This window comes from Colius striatus, chromosome 16 (assembly GCF_028858725.1).
Source record: "Colius striatus isolate bColStr4 chromosome 16, bColStr4.1.hap1, whole genome shotgun sequence".
Taxonomy (NCBI): domain Eukaryota; kingdom Metazoa; phylum Chordata; class Aves; order Coliiformes; family Coliidae; genus Colius; species Colius striatus.
In genome coordinates this window covers 4,300,918-4,321,467 of record NC_084774.1, presented here as the reverse complement: position 1 = coordinate 4,321,467, position 20,550 = coordinate 4,300,918, and the positions used below count along the sequence as shown (strand labels likewise).

The following is a 20,550-nucleotide window of genomic DNA, read 5'->3' as shown; positions in this document are numbered from 1 at the left end:
GAGTCCACAGGCAGCAGCAAACTCCTCTGACAAAGCTAGGATTACCATTTATATTTACCAGCTGAGGAAATCTTAACTACCAATTAGAAACCATTTCTCCCTTCACTCCCAGCGATCAGCAGAGTGGCTGATGTAGCTCTTTGATCTCCTCATTGCATAACAAAGCCTGTTACAGCCTATTATTTTTATTGTAAGCACTTTCTGTTATTTGCCTCTAAAAACGGCTCCCATTCAAATAATAATAATAAAAAAAGACTTACTCAACGTGCACACACCTACAGCAGTGAACAGTCATTGCAACTTACACAGCTGGAACAAAAGCTGTGGAAATTTCCATCCTTTTTTGTGTCCTTCTGCCCCAGGCTGTGCTGGCAGCAGCAGAGCTGTGGGGACAGCACCCACCCTGCCCTCCAAACTGGCCATTGCAGGGCCCTTTGGGTCAGAAACTTCTGGAAAAGCAACCCAAAGGAAGCTGTGTGTATCGATTATAAGCGAGCCACAAAGTTGCACAGACCCTCCTTGTCAGCAAGGAAGATCCCAGGCAATGAGTAATTGCTGGAGCAGGTTAATGCAACCTGGCAACACGCAAAGAGGAGGCAAATGACAGCTAAGAGATAAATATGATTGATCTAAAGGATAAGGGCAATTAAAGATGGGCTGCAACATTGATCAAAATAGGCAAGATGGATGGCAAAGAGTTGCCAGACATGCTAGTTTGGTGGGATGATTGGCAACACACATTTTGCCTGCATTTGAGGTGCTGATGGTTAAAACTGGTAAATTATTCTATTTACAGCTGCCCAATGCACTTCAAAGAAGACTTTATATTGCATTCCAATGTAGGGTATAAACACATACAGGAGCACCAAGACTTGACAGTGTGGCAGAGGTTATGATGCAAATTCAAAACCTTTACTTGTCTTTTGGAGGTGCTTTGGAACTGATCCCAAGCCACCACACCTCCTTGTTATTTACCAGCACGTCTCCCAAAGAGGGGAGAGCAGCACGGGAGAGAAAGAACAGTAAATGAGGTGAATAAGTGGTGCAGACATCCAGTGGGACAGAGGGAGCTCTGAATCTTTGGCAAAATCACCTTCCTTGCATTAGACTGTCAGTCCAGACAGGTGACAATTAAAGCTCAGCTTTGCTTTGCACCCCGGTGCTGACAGGAGTGACAGGCAATGAGCAGGAGGGGGATGCTGGAGGAGGTGCAGAGACACGTGCCTTGGGGATTATTGCTGCCTGGAAATTGCTCTATTTTCCTGTGTGTGACCCAAACAAAAACAAGTCCTCAGATAACCCACTCCATTAACTCACGTGCACAAAATAAAGCACAAAGGAAGCATTTTGGGGAAGGTGGGAGCAGATTCTGATTGATCAGCTGCAAGAGGGCTGAGCACATTCAGTAAGAGGCAAAGGAAGAAGTGAGGTACTGCAGCTCTCACATGAACCTTTTGCAGTGCTGATACATATATATAGCCCAGGCTGCCAGCGATGCACAGGTTTTGGTTAGCAGAAAGTCCCTGGAAACACACCAAAGCTAACTTTACTTACTGTTCCCAAAGGGGCTGGGGTCCCCAAGGCCCAAGCAGGACCTAAAACCATTGTACCAAAGACGACCAACCTTTAAGCAATGATGGTCTGACATGGTTTGTCTCATACTGTAATTAAAGGCAAAATGTTTTGCAAGACCCAAATAAGTTTGCATGGGCAAGGGTAATTCCAGCACTTTCTGACCCTTATCTGACTGACTGTTCAACCACAGAATGACAGAATGGTTTGGTTGGAAAAGACCTTAAAGATCATCTGGTTCTAACCACCTTGCCAAAGGCAGGGACACCTTCCACTAGACCAGGTTGCTCCAAGCCTCATCCCCTCGTGCTTTGAACACTTCATGGGATGGGGCAGCCACAGCTTCTCTGAGCAACCTGTTCCAGTGCCTCTTCTGACACAGTTTCCTATATTTTTACAAACTGTGATAAGAGGGAAGACGGTGGCAGAGCAGGTCCCACAGGTGCACCAGAGCCCATGCAGCTGGGGAAAGCCCACACAGGGACCATCCCGCAGCGCCAGGGCCCAAGTGACACAATCCTCCTTGGGCCATGCTGGGGCACTCCTTTCCCAAAGCTACCTCCAGTGAAACTCTCTTCCAATCTCTAGTTCATTTTCCAAAGCACGTTCTCGTTTGCACGATTTTTTTGCAGATGTGAGCAAAACGCCTTTTTAACCTCGGCCAGAAAAACATTGTTGACTTCGGATTGTTCACTAAGAAGGGGAAAAAGGTCACCCTGCAGAAGTACACAACCTACATCTAAAGGGTTAAAACCAGGCTGAGTAAGAGGCGTCCATCTGCGTGCCTGTACACCACAGACAAACACATTTTAAAATCAGAATGAGTTCTTTATAAAGATCCATCCCACACCTTGAACGTATTTACTCCAGTTATTTGCTATTGTTCTGAAAGCCTCCTTCACGCCGCGTTCATCCCGTCTGCTGCTGCAACTCACACGTTTCACTTTCTGCTATATTTTTAATTTATATCATGTTTTATTTATGCTGCTGTCTTTTATGAAATCCCAAATTTCAAAACTGACAGAAGCATCACACACATAAAGTAGACTTCTTATTACCAACGTGGCATAGGAGACAAAAAAAATATGACAGGAATAAATCTGAAGGTTTTATGCTGGCGAGACGTTGTGCAGAGTAAGTGACATTTCTCAGCAATACAAATTGTACATTAAAAGATAATTTTCTGAACATGATACCAGCTCTGGAGCACAGCACCATTACGCAAAGCAATATCCAAGCCTTGCTTTAGCAAATGCTGGGTTTATGTTGTACCAGTTTGGCATCGAGATTGCATCGGGTCCTGTGAGAAGACTTTGGAGTGATTAAGTTTACTGAGCACAAAAGTCAGTTTGTTGGCAAACTGTCAACACGGCGTAATTGATATTTTAATTACAGTGCTAATACACACACGCTGTTCACCAGCCTCCTCACCGGTGCTGCACAAGCCACGCATTTATGGTGCTGATTATTGTTCCAAAGCAGGTTGCCTACATGCAAAGCTTCGATGGAATTGGTAAGATTTCAGATTGCTGTAAAAGCAAACTGGGTTGTTTCACAAAGTCCCATGGGCACGGGGCAAACAGGAGCGACTGGCTCGACTGGCTCGCTCAACATATGTTCCACGCTCATTTTATGGCTGATAAGGTGACTCTTTAACTAGTGGGGCTGCCCCAGATGCACCAGCTTATCAGAAAGATAGTGACCAACTCAAGGAAAGAAAGGAAAGATTGGGAGGATGAATTTCTACTTAAAAGGTGCAACACAACCAGATGGCCACATGGTGTAGAGAGGCTGCTGAACTGAAAGCAGCAGCTACACTACCTTGGAGTGCAACTTGCTGTCCTTCTGGACAAGCAATGAGTTGGGAGAGATAAGGACCCAGTTTGCAGCACAAAACCTAGAGACACTGACATGAGAGACACTTTTACAGCCAGACTTACACACACACACATTTGCTGCCGCAGTACAAGGCTCTTCCAATGCAGTATACAGGTAACAGCACACTGCAATGCTTTCCTACATCCCCTTGTTATGGGACAGAAAGGAAAGGGTGGACACGAGAGTGCAGCAGTGGCTCCAGCACAAAGAAGGATGGATGGGGAAGAAGAAATCTAAATCAGGTGGGATGAACAGGGTAGGTGGGTGTGAGACCACAGTGTTGCACAGGCAGCAGATCTCCTGTGCACATCTAGTTATTACTTTGCACCTCCATATTACTTTCTCTCTTGCCTCTGTAGGCTCTAAAATCTCCAAGGTAGGGGTATCTCCTCCCTGTAGGTTTCTCACATGGCAAGCACCTGTGGTTCTGGCCCAGGTATGTATCACATACATGACACTGCAATTGTAATGGCATGTAATTGTGATGATAATAAAAACATTACAACAACAATAATAATGTGATGCAATAATATAGCACAAGAACAATTTATAGGTGTACATCATGGAAAATCTCCTAAGGGTTAGAGCTCCCAGAGGACAGAGTCATCCCACGTGACTCATCCTTTGAGAGGTGCCAGGTGGAATTTGTCACATCGAGGCAGGATCCTCCAAGGCAAGAATCCAGCACTATCTGGGGGAAGCCTGCAAAGCTCAGGAAGACCTGTGCTACCTCTCAGGAAACACCAAGGACTTTGTGTGTATCACAGGTCTTGGAGTCCACCTCCACACAGAATGGCCAAAGGGAAATGGCCTGAGAGGTGCTGACCATCAGCCAGACCCTTTGGCCACTCGTGAGATTTGGAGGCTGCAATCAAGCCTCTTTTCCTGGAGAATTGAGGCTGTCAGGAGGAGATTGTCTGAAGAGGGAAACTCCAATCTGTGAAGCACCAAGAAGGAGATACACAACATACGAAGAGGAGCAGGGTCCTCCTCCCCAGCCTGGGTACCAACCTGCCTTTTGGGAAAGCACTCTAGAAAACCCATCAGCATTTCCCTACGAGCAAAACGTGTTCTCACAGCAGCAGCACCGGCTCCCCAGCTCTTCTCCTCCTCCCTGGCCTTCCTCCATGCACAGTGCTGGTCAGATGCAGGCAGGAGGCATGCTGAAGTTGGGGGACTTCACAGCATGAGACAAAATCAACATTTTAAACTACTTGCTTATTGTGAAGTAAATGAATTTGTTAAGTGCTGTTGCTCTGCTCAGGGCTCAACAAAGCTGTAGGGGATGGATCAGGGAGAAAGAGGGTCTGGGAATGTATCTGCCTTTGGAAAGGCTTCTCTGGATGAAGGTCAGCATGTCACCTTGCTGCGGGTCACTGGATGCCCGGCAGCCTCTCCTCATGCCCAGCTGAGGTGCTGAGGAGCCATTATCCTGCAAGGAGTGGCTCTGAGAGATTTTCAGGCAAAAAAAGGGCAGATTCCCCTGCAAAACCCCTGGCAATCGAAGGTCATCCTCTCCCAGAGGTGGCAGGCTCAGGTGACACCTTGCCTTCTTCCTTTCTCTTGTTTGGGGAGCAAATCTTGCATTACTGAGCAAAATCCACATCTCCTTTTCTTCTCAGCTAGCACAACAGTTCACTTGTGTGAAAAGCGTACCATGACACTGCACTTTCTATCTCTGACATGGGATACCCAGGGGTGCACTCATGGACCTAGCACACAAAGCATACTGGTAGGATCTCTATCCCTCAGCTTCCCTCTTCTCATGCACAGCCCAGTCCTTTGCAGAGTTGGGACCCCAGTTCTTTCCCAGCAGCACTTAGCAGGGACTACTCAGAACCATCTGCATCAGCTATGTGGAAAGCGGGGCTGCTGCTCTGCAGGGAGCTTGCACTGGTGTTAGGCTGACTGGGAAGCTCAGGGAGGGCCTATCCCACCAGAAAGAGGATCTGTATTCCCACAGAGACCTACACTTCTGCCTGCAGGCCCTAGCTCTGCACCTGCATCTCCAGCATCAGCAGTTGCTGCATGAGCACGGGCAGAAGCAGCAGCATTCCAGCTCTCCCTGAACTCAGAGCTCAGCCACGACGGCTACAACTTCAGGAAGTGCCCTTTCCTCTGAGAAAGCGTGTTTTAAAACACATCGAAGAACAACTTACTCTTTGATTGGGAATCTTGTCTCCCAGGTTCTGACCCGGAGTGAAATTTTATGACCAAGCAATAGAGCTCAGGGGGGAGAAGCACAGAGGGAAAGGGGCTTTCAAATGAAAATGCCAACAGATACTTAAAGGCAGAAGCATGTGTGGGTGTTGCTAAATTAAGCTCGCAAGTAGGTGGGGCAAATGCCTTAAACGAGTTTGTGAAGGTAAAATAACGTTCATTAAAAATAGAAAAACAACTGAAAAATATCCTTTGTATTCAACTTCACACTCGTACATCATAATGTTCCAGTAAAAGCCCATTTTCCCTTGAGATAATAAAAGAATTGAATTTTTCCTTATCGGTCATCTATTTTTCTAGCTAAAGCTATTACTCCCTCTCTGTGGTTGCTAGGCAACAAGAAATATTAATAGCAGCTTTTATTAGCTTAGCTTTAGCAGTGGAGTACCAGAATGAGAAAATGGAAAACATAAATGTGTTACATAAATCTTTCAACCTTTCAGGGTTTGTGTTAGTCTCTGTTTTCATAATGATTTATTGAAGTGATGGTTCATTTATGAGAAAAAGGAGTGTGAAATAAGAAAACGGAACATTACCCTGAAGGACTGTTTGAAAATAAATAATTATAGGAGGTGAAGAAAAGCTGTTTAAAACCATTTTTCTGAGTTTTATAAAATTTAAAAAGACATATTTCTTTCATTTATTGCCTCTGAGAAAAACACTAGCAGGGAATTGCAAACAGGGCTCTGCTCAATACAAAGAACCCTTCATGTACGGGTCTGTTATGACTATTTCCCACCAAGGGCTCACGTTCAGGAGTTTAGTTTTTTTAAATACTGAACCACTAATAGGCAGAAAGCCAAATTAGTCAAAACACAACACAAAATTGCCAGGGCAAACACATCCAGGACCCAAACCCCGGCGGGGATGCAGCAGTTTGTGCTGCTGGTGACACGCTGCCGACCTGCACGTTGATGGGAATGCTGAGCAATTGCCTGATTCTTGCTTGTTTATTTATGCAGGCTCTTCTGATGAGCATGAACTTGCTCCAAAGGGCACTGCTGCATGTACCTTGCATTGAGATATAGGTTATTTGAAATGACTTATTTTAACAGGCAGCAATTGAAGAATTTATGTATTGGAAGCGCTCACCAACAACGTACAAGTTGTATTGCCTGCTGGGCTCATGTCTGTCCAACAACTTGGTGAAATTACTGGCTTTTGTGTCGATTACTACTGGGTTTCTTTTTGATATCCTCTACTGGAAAACTGTCACAGAATCCCAGAATGGTGGGGGTTGGCAGGGCCCTGCAGAGCTCATGCAGCCCACCTCCCTGCTAAAGCAGATTCCCCTCACTCAGGGAGCACAGGAACGTGTTCAGGTGTGTTTGGAAACCTCCTGAGAAGGAGCCTCCACACCCTCCCTGGGCAGCCTGGGCCAGGATTTCCTCACCTCAGCACCAAAGCAGTTTCTCCTTGTGTTCAAGTGGAACTTTCTGTGTTCCAGTTTGTGCCCATCACCCCTTGTCCTGTCACTGGGCACTACAGAAAAAAGTGCTTTCCATCCTCTTGACAAACATCTTTTAAATACATGCAAGTGTTAATGAGATCCTCCCTCAGTCCCCTCTTCTCCAGGCTGAACAGTCCCAGGTCCTGCAGCCTCTCCTCATCAGATATTTCAGTCCCCTGATCATCTTGGTGGCCCTGTCAATGCTTGCTGTCTCTGTACAGCCACATCCAACTCTGTTGCCTACAACCAAGCACTTTAATCGCCACCTTCCTAAGGCTGTACCCAGGACCACCCAGAGAAAACTGCTGCAATTCCCGCTGGCTCCAGCTGTAAATGCTGCTGTGTTTGATGAAGAACAGTGGTCTCAGGAAGAATGGGAGCTGGGGAGAGGCCTGCTGTAGCCAAAAGAGATGACCAGCTAAAAGATGCTGGTCTGTCAACCTGCCTGGCCTCGCTCAAGGTCTCCTGGTGGCACCAGAGAGCACGCTTATCCTCAGAGCCCTGCACCAGCCCCGGCACACACGCTCCTGTTCTGGGAACAGGCTACATTTCCTTTCCATTTTTCACATGGGAAACAGGCAGATGAGTTACTGCTGAGTTGTTTTACTCTTTTCCTCAGTTCCTCAGCAAAGCCCCATAGCACTGGGAAACACCTCTTCAAGTTGCAAAGCCAACCAGCCAACTCTTCAGGAAATTCAGGGTTACACTCATCCTTGCTACAACAATTCATCCCTGTTTACCCCTTACTCTCTTCCCCTCTACATGAGCAGGTTGCACAGGTAGCTGGAAATTTGACATTTTTACACCATGAATGTGCTTTTTTTTTTTGCCACTGAAGATTTTAAATATTTTCCATAGAATCTGTTTCCACTCAGCAAACTCAAACGTTCTAGGCTGTGGCTGCAGCCTTTTCTCACTTGCTGCAGCTTGCTGTGAGAACGAAAAAGTTATCCCACTGGGCTCAAGGAAATGTTAGTGCTTTTAAATTAGTCATAAAGATCTCTCACCGTGAGAAGCACTAGAAAGATGCAGGCACAGGGATAGCTGCCAATCTAACTCTGTATTGGCTACAAAGCCAATGTTTGCTCCTAACAGCTGCCACATGTCCAAAATGATGTTTCCTCCATGCAGAAATACATGGCTCTGCCTTAATTTTCCGAGCCATGGCAAAGCAGGGCAGTTTCAGTCCCCCAACACACCCCATAATAAAACAGCATGGAAACATCCTTTGACCAGCCATGGAGGAGCACAAAGTTTTGGGGTTTCCAAGCAGAGCCAGTGCTGTGCTCCTGACCAGTGGCTCCCAGCTCTCCCCATCCTGGTGCAGCCCCTGGTACCAAGCACCGTCCCACCTGATAAGCAGAGACACCCCCAGCCTGCTCTGCTGCTAATATTTATGGAGATATGTTTGTGCTGTGTTGGAGATTCTTGAGCTCTGACCTTGACTGCCCTTTGTTTCTGTCAAATGTGCTCTGCCAAATTCCTTCTGAAATCTCATTTATTCACAGCAGCTCCTCAACCCAGCGAGCACCCCACCCCCTTGGGAATCACTGCTGACTCATGGGGTTTCTGTGCCCCTCCTCTGCTTTGCCCCATGGCCTTCAGGTCCCAGCCCCAGTGTGGGCCCAGCTCAGCAGGTCTCCCTGCAGATCCTGGAGGGCTCAGCAGCTCCTTGTCCACACTGCTGGGATGTTCACGGTGGGCAAAGTCAATCTCTTCCCAAGGAAAACATCTTTTTTCCTCTTTGATTATCTTTCCCTAAATATTCTCATTTCTCAATGACAATAGCAAAAGAGAGAACAGTAGAAAAAACCCTAAATCCATTGTATTAAGGATTTTCTCACCAACAACATAAAAGAATAAGAGCCAGCCCTGCCTCCTCCCCAGCCTCCCTGCACCCTGCTCCATCAGTCCTCCTAATATCACACCTTATGTCCATCCATTCCTGCTTGTCTCCTCTCCAGCTCCCTGCATCCCACCTTCAGAGCTTGAAAACTCCCTTAATAAAACTTATGGAAAGAATGAAATAAGGTGACAGAATCAGCAGCAAAGAACCACATTATGTAAAATGTAGGTCATGGGACAGAGCGGAGTGTGTGGGGTCTGATGGTGTGGACGGTGCTCTGGATGACAAGGCAAAAGGGACAAGGGAACACAGAGGTGATATGGCTTTGTTTTTTCCCTGTCAGGGTACAACTGCTTTGCCTCAACAAAGCTCCAGCTTCTGACACCCCACAGGTGGGCTGGAAGCAGAAGCAGGGTCTGGCACGTGGCAAATCCACCTTCACCCTCCAGCTCTCATCCTGCCATGGGAATTGCTGCGCTGATTTAAACTCATTCTGACTTAGTATTCATCTGCATAATAGGAGCAGTAGCCTCCTTCCTTGCAGAGCATTTTCCTCATTCAGTTCTGAGTTGTAGAGGAAAATACTAATGCCCACTGCTCCGTGGGTCGGTGCTCACATCTCCTCAGCAGCTCGAGATTGTTTCATGAAGATGCCTTAAAAGATTCCCTAGGTTCAAGATACATTCTTAGAGCAAAAGTCTGACCAGTGTCTAAACATTTTACCTTGAGCTGCTTGTCATTTGTCACTGTATTCAAACCAGAAGACACGGCAGCCAGGGCAGGAAATAGCTGTGTGTGCAAAAACTGGTAGGAACGCCAGCAAAGAGCAGCAGCAAGGAGCAGGGTGCCCGGCTCCAGCATTTGCATGAGCAACATTGGTCCTGGAACAAAGACAAAACCTCCCCACACCTCCTCCGCAGCTCAGGCACGGCTCTCTCCCTGACTGCCTCCCCATCCCTAGCCGTGCAGCAAGAAACCCTCGCCTTTTGGAAGTGTTAGCAAACAAGCCCCTTCTTGATCTGGAGGTTTCTTGCTGCAAACACCCACCCGCAGGGGGTTGACTTTGGGGCAGGGTTATAGCACGTTGTGGGCCCTGTGCTGACACCATGATGCCTGAAGCTCATCGGGCTTCATGGGGCCACTGCCGAGTGGGCTGCGGCTCAACAGGCACGTGGGCAGGAGGTATTAGCCTCAGGAGCTGAGAAATCTGTTCTGCCTCGGGGATTTTATTGTGTTGGCATAAGCGTGTGCTGCTCCCATTAGAGCTAACAGGAGTTCTAGGTGTGCTATGGGATGTGTACTGCCATTGTGGGCTGGTGCTGCAGCAATAGAACAAGAGGAAACGGCCTCAAGTTGCAGCAGGGGAGGTTCAGGCTGGATGTGAGGAGGAATTTCTTTGCTGTCAGGCATTGGAAGGGGCTGCCCAGGGAGCTGCTGGAGTCACCGTCCCTGGAGGGGTTTCAGAGATGAGTGGATGTCTCACTTAGGGAAATAGTCTTGTGGTTGATAGGACTAATGCTGGACTTGATGATCTCAAAGGTCTCTTCCAGCTGAAACGATTCTATGAGTCTAAGGGGAGACTCGGTTTGAGCATCCAAAGAAACCCAAAGGGGCTGGAAGGTGTTACCTGTCAGTTGGAGAAGTCAGAGTGGGGAAAAAAGGCTGTGACAGGAGGGTAAGGCAGGATTTAATTTCGACCTAAAATTGCAACACGATTCCCTCCCTGATCGACTTCCTTTGCTGCCGAGACCTCTGAAGATGTATTACAGCTCCAAGGGTTTCTGCTCAAAACTATCCAGTTTCAATTCACTATCGGCCGAAAACTTCAGGGTTCACTGGATTTTTTATTTTCGTGGTAAGGGGCAAACAAATCTTAATCTCTCTATTCTATGTTTACAGCCCACTAAGCCCCCTTCTTATCTTCTCTGGCTCAGCCCTGATTTATTGTCACGACGCTGCATTTGTAAAACAGCACCATAAAGTAAGAAAGAGAACATTTCCCAAGGACTACTCCAAAATAAATTATTTCAGACGTACAGAAGCTGCTTAATAAATCCCACCACCCTTGTTTCTTTAGGTATTTTAGAAAGTGATTTATAAGTACAATATCACCTCTCAAAAATGAGACAATCAACACGGGATAAAATGATCGTGTTATGAAAAGAGGGGTCAGGCAAAGGGGCTGCGCTTGAAATTAAACCGGGGGAAAAAGATTTCATCTGGAGTTGACACTTTTTGTCTTAGAAATGAATGTTTTAATCACCTGAGAACCTATATGCTAACACAGAGGCCTAAGTAATGTTTAATTCCCTAGAAATGTGCCTGTGTTCAATATTGGTGGGCAGAGCATGATATTTTTCTTAAACACACTGACGATGAAACTTGGAGACGCATCAAGACTTTAGAAAGCCTTGGGATTTTCCTAGACTAAGAGATAATATCCCATTTAAATATTTAAATATCACTGCCTTTCAGACTGTTATCTATTCAAGCAATCAACACCAAATGTTCCCCAGCTAGCTCAGTGGCAGGCAATGCTGTTTAAGTGAAATTAACTGTTTGATATTGATGCCGTCCAACGGCACCCGTGAAAATCAATGATCTCAGAGAGAAACAACGTAGGGAACTAACCATGGGGCTAAATCTGCTAAAGAGGGAAATATTATTAAACAGCAACAGTATTAATTCAATACCACTGTCAAAATCAAGTCACAACCTTTCCACAGCGCTGCTGATACAGAAGCATCGTAAGGTCTAATTAGCCCTGAAGTTTCTTCCCTGAGCTGCACTTGACTTCATTATCTCTGCCTTATTTATTCCTGCAGAAGAGTCATTTGAAACTTCACAAGGTATCCCCTTGCCACTGCGTGAGCCAAGTGGCAATTTGAGTTTGCAAGTGTAGGGAGGGATCTCGTTTCCCTTGAAATCAATAGGACAGCTTTCCCTCCATGAAGCATCCATGCTCTTCCTGCTGATGCCACCGGGGCCATGCTGCCAGCAGGACACAGAGCTGATGGGCTGGGGGCTTTTCCCAGCAAGAGAAAAGATGTGGGGTGCAGGAGCTGTGAATGGGGGGCTTTGGCTGGTCACCCTTACATAGGAGATGGAGCACACACACTTTGCTTAGTGAGGATGTTGTGTATGTGGAGGAAAACAACCCTCCCCCCTGCTCTTGGGTGGTTAATAAAGCTCATGAAGATACCAAACTGGAAACTTCAAATTGCCACCACAGGCACAGCCACACAGGCGACTGCAGCCTCTGCCACTGCACCCGACCTCGGGAGAGACTCAGCTCTGCCCAGCTCCCAGTGCAAACAGCTCATCATTCACATCCTTCTGTGTTCAACTGACTCACAACTCAAAACACAGAGCAACTTTATGAAAGATAGCACAAGGAGAAAGGCACTGACCGTGGGTAGCTGGCTGGAGAGAAGATGTCCATCCTGACTCAACATGTTGGAGACCATGATGGCCGGCAGGTCCATGTTCTGGTAGGGGTACGCTGGTATCAGGCTGTTCGGAGGGAGGCTGTGGCACAGGGAGTGATATCCAGTTTCATGGTCCACCAAGTGCAGGAGGGAAGGGTCAGGGAGATTAGGAGGCGTTATGGGAGGGATCTCATAGTCTTCATTATTCTCATTCTGACCGTTATACGTCTAAAACACAAAAAAGACATTTTGCAGTGTGTCACAGCCTAGTCACTTCAGCAAAGACAAGGGATTATTTGTCTAAGAAATACCAATACACATTCCACTTTTAATGCAAAAGACATCTCTAGGCCTGGATGGCAGTAGGTTGTAACAAGGCAGGAGTCTGGTAGCAAGTGTGGCTTGTCTGGTAGCAAGTGCTCTGCCCTGCTGAGGCCTCATCTGGAGTCCTGTGTCCAGTTCTGGGCTCCCCAGCTCAACAGAGACAGGGAACTGTTTGAGAGAGGCCAGTACAGGGCTACCAAGAAGCTGAGGAGGAAAGGCTGCGGGACCTGGGGCTGTTCAGCCTAGAGAAGAGAAGCCTGAGGGGGGATCTCATCAACGCTTATAAAAAAGGCAGATGTCAGGAGGATGAGGTGACAGTGACAGGACAAAGGGTCATGGACAAAAGCTGGAACACAAAAGGTTCCACTTAAGGAGAAACTCCTTTGGTGCTGAGGTGAGGGAGCCCTGGCCCAGGCTGCCCAGGGAGGGTGTGGAGGCTCCTTCTCAGGAGGTTTCCAAACCCACCTGGACACGTTCCTGTGCCCCCTGAGCCAGGGGAACCTGCTTTAGCAAGGGGTTGGGCTGGGTGAGCTCTGCAGGGCCCTTCCCACCCCCACCACTCTGAGATTCTGTGTGATCAGGGACACCACAGCTCCTCACACACCTTGGATCTGCCTGGGGCATCCTCACTGCTCCCCTCTCCCACACTGCAGCACATTTGCAGCTCTCCAAAACAATCAGCAGAAACCTCCTGCCTTGACTGTAGCCAGGTGAGCTATGCTCACAGAGCATACAACCATTTCCCAACCAGCTGCTGCACTTTTACATCCAAGTCCCTCTCTGGGCACACACCTCAGCTCTTACAGTATCTACAGTTTGGAATTTCAAGAGTTTTTAAGAGAACGAGCTCTGTAGAAATAATTAGTACTTGGGAACAAAATTCTTGTTGATTCCTCAGTAACTCCAGCACAGAAGTGACAACCAGAGCTTGTTTACTTCTAACTGTTCCAATTTATATGGAGAAAGAATATGTTATTGCACCTGTGCAATCATTTTCACTTCAGACAAAAACATATTTGCTTCCTAATGTAACTGTGAATCTATCCAAAGTTATTAATTACCAAAGCAGAATACGAGTGTCTGGCAGGGGAGGCTTATTCTAAACATTCACTGTTTCACATATTATTATAGCATATGAAATTCTGATTAGCCATAGTATTATACACATGGATTTTAAGCTAAATTTCCCAGATCACCTAGTTTCATGGTGGGGTTTTGATTCAATACCTGATTGAAGAGCAAAACCTCATATGTGTGCAAAACTAGCTAAGCACTGTTGGCTTTATTAAACCATTGCCCCACAGCTCACACTTGGAATCGTGCCCCTCATTGCCCCAGACTGCAGGGAGAAACCCTTTAACAGAATAAGATGAACTAAACCCCATGGAAGACAGAAGTCAGTGGGAGAGGCAGCAGGAGCAAGGAGGTGCCTGTGGTGAGGTGGAAGGTTTCCCAGTGGGAGCACATCAGTGATTTGTGTCCCTGTGGGGTGTCAGAGCAGGGGGTCACCTCTGCCTCACCCCAAAACAGAAGGTGTAAGCTGGACATCCTCTGCTATGCTGAACCCCCACCTCTTGCTTGCCCTTGTCCCCTTGCAAAAAGAGACAGAGAAAAGAGGTGCTGCACATCCCACCCGGCCCCTCGCCTCGGACATTCCCGCTGGCGGTGGGGAAATATGAGTATGCAAGAAACATGAGACAGCGCCCAGGCTGAGATAGCTCTGTACCAAGTCATTGTTTGAGGGAAATTCAAGCCCAGCTATTTTTCTAACCAGCTTCTGTCTAGCTGTGGTATTACCCAGGGAAGGCAGGGGGCTGAGAGGATGTACACACAGCAGACACATAGATCCCATTTAATACGTCTAGTGGCCAGGTTTCCGTTTGGGCTACACTCCTCAAGGTACATTGACTCCTTCCCAATTATTTAAGGGGATTTCACTCCATGCTTTATGGAAAGGGATTTAAATAAATCATTGCAAAGCAAACTTGTTCCTCCAACTGGTTTATTTTGATAGCAGGTATATAAGCAAGTGGCTTTGCTGTACTTAACTAAATTATGTAAAACCCACTCAAAGTTTCCTAAAGCTCTCTTCAAGGCTACAAGTTCCTTGTGTTGCTGCAGAGCAGCTCACTGAAGGGCTTTGAGGTGGTTTAGTATGGAGTGCAAAAGCCCCGTGGCCCTGCTCATCCCCTGCACATTTCTGCCTCTGTTCTGTTCAGCCCAGGGGAAAATTGAGAAAAAAAAGAGACCTGTTTAAATCACAAAGCTTTCTGAATAGCTGCAGTATTGTGCAGACATATCAAAATTACAATCAAAGCCGTACACAATCAAAATCAGATTAGACAATATCCAATCAACATAATCAGCCTTGGCGCCTGCCAGCTTTTACACCCCATCGCTACCAACCACTTCCCAGAGCAAGCCACGTTTATCCTATGTATGTTTTAAATAGATCACTAGAAGGATAAAGGAGGGAGATGAGGCAGACAGACACTCAGAAAGGTAGGGAAAGGGGGTGATTTAGTGTCACACATGGTGCCTATTGACGTCTCTGTCCCTGTGAAGGGTGGTCTCACGCCGCGTGTGTAACAGCCGTCGTCTCCAACCCTTTGCCAGCGACACCCAACACTCCTTTCTACCACCATGTGGGCTATGCTGCAGATTATATTTGCTATTCTTATGTTAATTTGAATTAAATTAAACAGCCAATTATATGTTATAAGGATACATTACAAATTAGATTAGTGAGCTGGTCTAAAACCATTCATCCCACCAGGACTCTGAACGCAAAGCAGCTCGCTCTGCTGAAAGGCTGCCTGTGACAGTACACAGAAAGCATGGAAGGTCCAGGATTTTCCACTGTCAAACAGATGACAGTTGTTGTGATTACACATTATTCCTCTTCAAATTAAAACACTGAAATCAGCTGAAACAACAAGCCTCTTCTTGCCAGCCCTCTCTCGGCTCATGCTGGAGGGCAGATGGGTGCTGCTTGGAGCAGCAAACCCCTGCTTCTGCCTGCAGGACCGAGCCAAGCTCTCTCAGAGAGGGGAAAGTGCCTGTTCCCTGTCTCCCTCCTTGCCTTCAGACCCCTGTGCATCTCTGTGCCCCAGCTATAGGGGCTGTGCTGCAGGGCCAGGCAGCAGGCAGGGACCAAACTGCCCTGAGCACAGTACTGGGGCATTGCAGCAGGTACAGCCAACCTCCAGCAGCAGCAAAATCACATTTAAAAACAATTTTTCCTTTTTGAAATCCAAGTTGGAACAGCAGACCCTCTCCCTGGGCCTGCAGAGTCAGGGCCAGAGGACAGAGGGATGGAGGGGAGGCGATGTGGGCTCATGATGAGATGCATCCACCTTGCCATGCTCATGTCACACAGCTTCCCCACTATCCTTTCATCATGCCTTGCTGGGCCACAGCTCCCTCAATCTGCACCTTGGGCATGGGGAAATGTGGAGGGGTCTGTAATGGGCAGAAAGGGTCTGGTTCCCAGCCAGGTGACACCCAGGCCACATCCAGGACCAAGAGGAGTCAGAACAGGCAGTCACATTGCCGGCTGCTCCCTTGTAGCTCACAAGCACAGGGTTTGGGACATGCTCTTTGCATTCAAGAGCAGAGTCAGAGCTGCTGAAGGCCTTGCAAGAGCATGGGGTGACTTGCACAGCAAGGTCCTGTTGTCAGAACTGCAGTGACCCCAGCTGCACAACCACTGCTCTAGAGAGGCTTGGAGACCCCAGTACATCCCCTGCCAACGCTGCTCCCTGTCATGGGGACGATGTGCAAAGATCTCCCAGGCTGCCTGTACTCTAAACCCACAGCCATGTTTTAAAAGACACTATGAACTTGCTGTGCAGGTGACTCAGTTGGGAGATACACATATTGAGCACGTCTACAAACTAAGCTTTCAGCTTTCTCCTGCCTTTCCCCTCTTGGAAGGTGAGTTAAACACTGTCCTTCCTTACAAAACAGTCCACAGCTGGCCAGCACCCACTCCTCACTGCACATTGGTATTAATCACAGAGGACTTGACCAAGGCCCTGGGAAACCATTCTCCTCAGCAACATGGAAATGTCCAGTGACCCCAGTTCTCCCCTGAGTCATGTTCTGTGTGATTATCTGCAAGGATACAGGAGTTGCAGCCAGGCATTGATTCCGAGAAATACTATTCACAGTGAGGACAGAGATTTGCAGTATTATTGCAGGTAAATATTTGCCCTGTCAAATGACATTCAACAGTAAATATGAGCCTAGGAGAGAACATTTATTCCAGGTGAGGTACAAGGAAATACGTAGGCTGGCATGATCCATGCTACCTTAATCACCCAGATGACACAAAACACCATGGACTCTCTACCATCCCTCATCTGTTAACTAGGTTTTTCATGCAGCTAACACAAGAGCTTACTGCTCTATGAATGCGAACCTCTAGACACTTGAAAGATTAGATGGGCCTAACTACACCAAAACCAGCCTGGCAAGTCTTCAAAGTGAGGAAAACTTGGCTATTTGTGAGGCTGAGAGGTATGACCAAGGGTACACCTTGAGTTCCCAGTGTGCATTAAAGGGCAGGCAGGACACAGAGGTTGTAGGGTGCCCACACCATCCCACAAGCAGCAATGGCAGTCCCCTGCTCCCAGCTGGGCTCTCCTCTCCTCTCCTCTCCTCTCCTCTCCTCTCCTCTCCTCTCCTCTCCTCTCCTCTCCTCTCCTCTCCTCTCCTCTCCTCTCCTCTCCACTCCTCTCCTCTCCTCTCCTCTCCTCTCCTCTCCTCTCCTCTCCTCTCCTCTCCTCTCCTCTCCTCTCCTCTCCTCTCCCACAAGCTCTACCTGCACAGTTTGGGGCAGGGGCTGCAGAAAAACAACCAGTTGGCTTGTGGGATACCCATTGTACCAAATCTGGATGATGCATTAGATCAGGTCTGAAGCACATGGCTTTGTCATACAGAGACTTTCCCTGTTTCTCTTATGCACACATAAAAGGATTCCCCATGTGCCAGTGTTCCCACCAGCTGCAGGACACGCCAAGTGGAGAGTTCTTGGATTATATAAAGAGGAAAAGAGTCCAAACACAATGCAAAAGTGAATCTCAAAGCTTAATGAAGGCAAGCTGCCCCACATCTCCCTAAAGCCCCTGAACTTGTCCTCCCACTACTGAAATCACTCAGCACAGTCATCATCAGATTTGTGACAGATGGGTTTCTCTATGTTTCTGCACAGAGGAATACCACAAAAGTTCTCTGTTCAGCACAAAGCAGTGAAGCCACTGGGACAGAAATGATGGTTCAGCTGGCAGGAGAAGGTGGAAGTCACTTGGACATAGCAAATCCCAGAGAAATACACCGGGGCCAGCAAGAGAAATGGCCTGGGTCTGCTGTGGGGTGGCCTGGGGGTGGTGGGCAGAGGTGCAGACCGCTTTGGCACCACTTCTCCAAGGGACTATGCTGCAGGGCTGCTTTGGCACCCATGGTTCCCAAAGGCTCTTGCCAGGAAGTGAAGCTGTGCTGATTTTCCACATCAGCAGCTCTGGGGCTTAGGAATGGAAATTGATTTGCCTCATCTTCACACGCAGAGATCCAGCGTGCGAATAGCAGGGCCAATGAATTACTTGGGTAGAGTTGGATAAATACTGTAAAGAAGTATTTATTAGCAGTCAGTCACATACAATCTACAAACTGTCTTTGAAGTGTTCCCAGTCCCTTCTACATTAATTTTCACATGCTCAGGTTTTTGACTATGGGAATGTGGTTGAAAAGAGAGGAATGAGTTCTTGCATGAATGCAAATGTGCATTGGAAGTGTCTGCACAATACTCAGCAACAGGCACCACGCCGGCGAGGCTGGGAGCTTAGCAGAGCAGCAGGCAACCTGTGGGAAAGCTGGGCTACCTCTGTTCTCCTCCCCACACCTGTAGCAGCAGGTTTTCAAATGCTGAGCACATGCTGGTTCCCTCAAAGAGCTGGCACACACCTCCACCTTCCCCACTTCTCCCCATCCCCTCCTGTCATGCAGGCATTGCTCTGATGCAGATCCACAGCAAAAAGCCAACCTCTCATCCACAGCACTGCAACACATTTGCCTTTGAATGGAGTTGCATGTTTCCCTTTGAACTTCATAGAGTTGATTTTGTCCTGTAGACACAAACTCCCTGCAAGGGTCTTCTCAAAGCTGAGCCTGCTGGCTGGTTTCAACCAAATTTGATAGCACAAAGTCCCTTTTCTACAAGTTTTGTCAAACCACACACGCATGGAGGGGAGATACAAGGGGCCTAAACGTTCTTGCTTGCCCTAAAAAACCTTTGATCAGCTTGGCCAGTTGCTACAGTGGGAATGGAATGGCTGTGATGTGGTGCTGTGGTGCTCAGCAGGATGGGGACTGGGAAGGGAACCAGCCAGCAATATTCAGAGGCAACGGGAAATCTCAGTTCACTCACAGATATGAGGTTTTAGAAGGCATGCACCCAATTTTGCTGTTCATCAGAGAAGGATGGGGTGTTTTTTTGTGATTTTAATGCTACTGAAGCCAGAAACAAAACTCCTGGGACTCTGGCCTTAACCTGTCCATTGGAACCTTGATGATATGGGTGTGAAATGAAGAAAAAGGCACCAATTAGTAACAATCATCTGTATAATGGGCAATCCCCAAGATACAGTCTGGGTAAGGACTTGCTTGTGGCTGTGGCTGAACAGAGGCATCACAAATACCATGTTCAGTTTGGACCTCTCACTACAATAAATATTGTATAAATAAATAAATAAATATTGTATATAATAAATAAATACACTGAGGAGCTGAAGTGTGGCCAGAGCTGGACACCAGAGCGGGAGAAAGGGCTAGAGGCTGAGAGACCTGGAGGTGTTCAGCCTGGAGAAGAGGAGGCTGAGGGGAGACAGGAGCATTCTCTGACACTCCCTGACAAAAGGCTGCAGTGAGGTAGGGGTTGGTCTCTTCTCCCAAGTAAGGAGTGATAGGATAAGAAGAAATGGCCTCAAGTTGCCCCAGGGGAGGTTGAGGTTGGAGCTGAGGCAGAACCGTTTCCCTGAGAGGGGTGTCAGCCCCTGTGCCAGGCTGCCCAGGGAGCTGGGGGAGTGCCCAGCCCTGGAGGGATCCCAAAGCCGTGGAGCTGAGGTGCTGAGGGCCAGGGGTTAGTGCTGGGCTGGGCAGGGTGAGGGGAGGGCTGGGACTGCAGCAGCTTCAAGGGCTTTTCCAACCAAAACTATGACTCTGTACCAGTGGTGACAGTCTCTGCCCCATGCCCTCAGGTACAGCCCAACAAGAGTCCTTGGGATTCATGATGTCAAACACATTGCATGTGATTCTGCTGCATTCCCTTCAATGTACATAAAAGCTTACAGTCAGTTTTTGTATGGGCCAAGCTGCGTTTAACCTGCATCACCACTTCATCCAGAGGAGCTAAAAATAACAGACTTCTACGAACAATTTATAGCAAGATAAATCAGCCCCATCACGGGCTTTTGAAAAGGCTTCCAACTTCCTCTATTCCTCCAATTCTTTGGGTGGATTTTTTTTAAATCAGTATCTTATCCAGAACTGGAATCCTGTCAAGAATAGTGGATAGCAGAGAACTATAACTTCTTATTATGTGTACAGTGATTTTATGAATTCAGTGGGGAATGAAATGCAATTTCGTCAGACTTGTCTGTGTTCATAATGACCAAGTCAAATTAATCATCGTGGATAATACTCCTGTGTCAGCCATTCAAGAGATTTTTTAATAGAATTTTTCTGATTCATGCCTTGCAGTACATCAGATCTGTGGTAATGCAGGCACTTCTAAAAATCAGTGCAATTATGGCTTCTTGTTGGCCTGTCATTTG

At 47.4% G+C, this 20,550-nt stretch overlaps 1 protein-coding gene across 2 annotated transcripts in view; it reads right to left on the bottom strand.

Moving 5' to 3' along the window:
- The window catches only part of TOX2 (TOX high mobility group box family member 2), a 159,271-nt gene that overhangs the window by 52,722 nt on the left and 85,999 nt on the right, over positions 1-20,550 (bottom strand). For both annotated transcript variants that reach the window (XM_062009036.1, XM_062009037.1), the window contains exon 3: positions 12,377-12,622. In XM_062009036.1, coding sequence (XP_061865020.1) covers positions 12,377-12,622 — 246 coding nt within the window. The remainder of the gene's footprint in view (positions 1-12,376; positions 12,623-20,550) is intronic.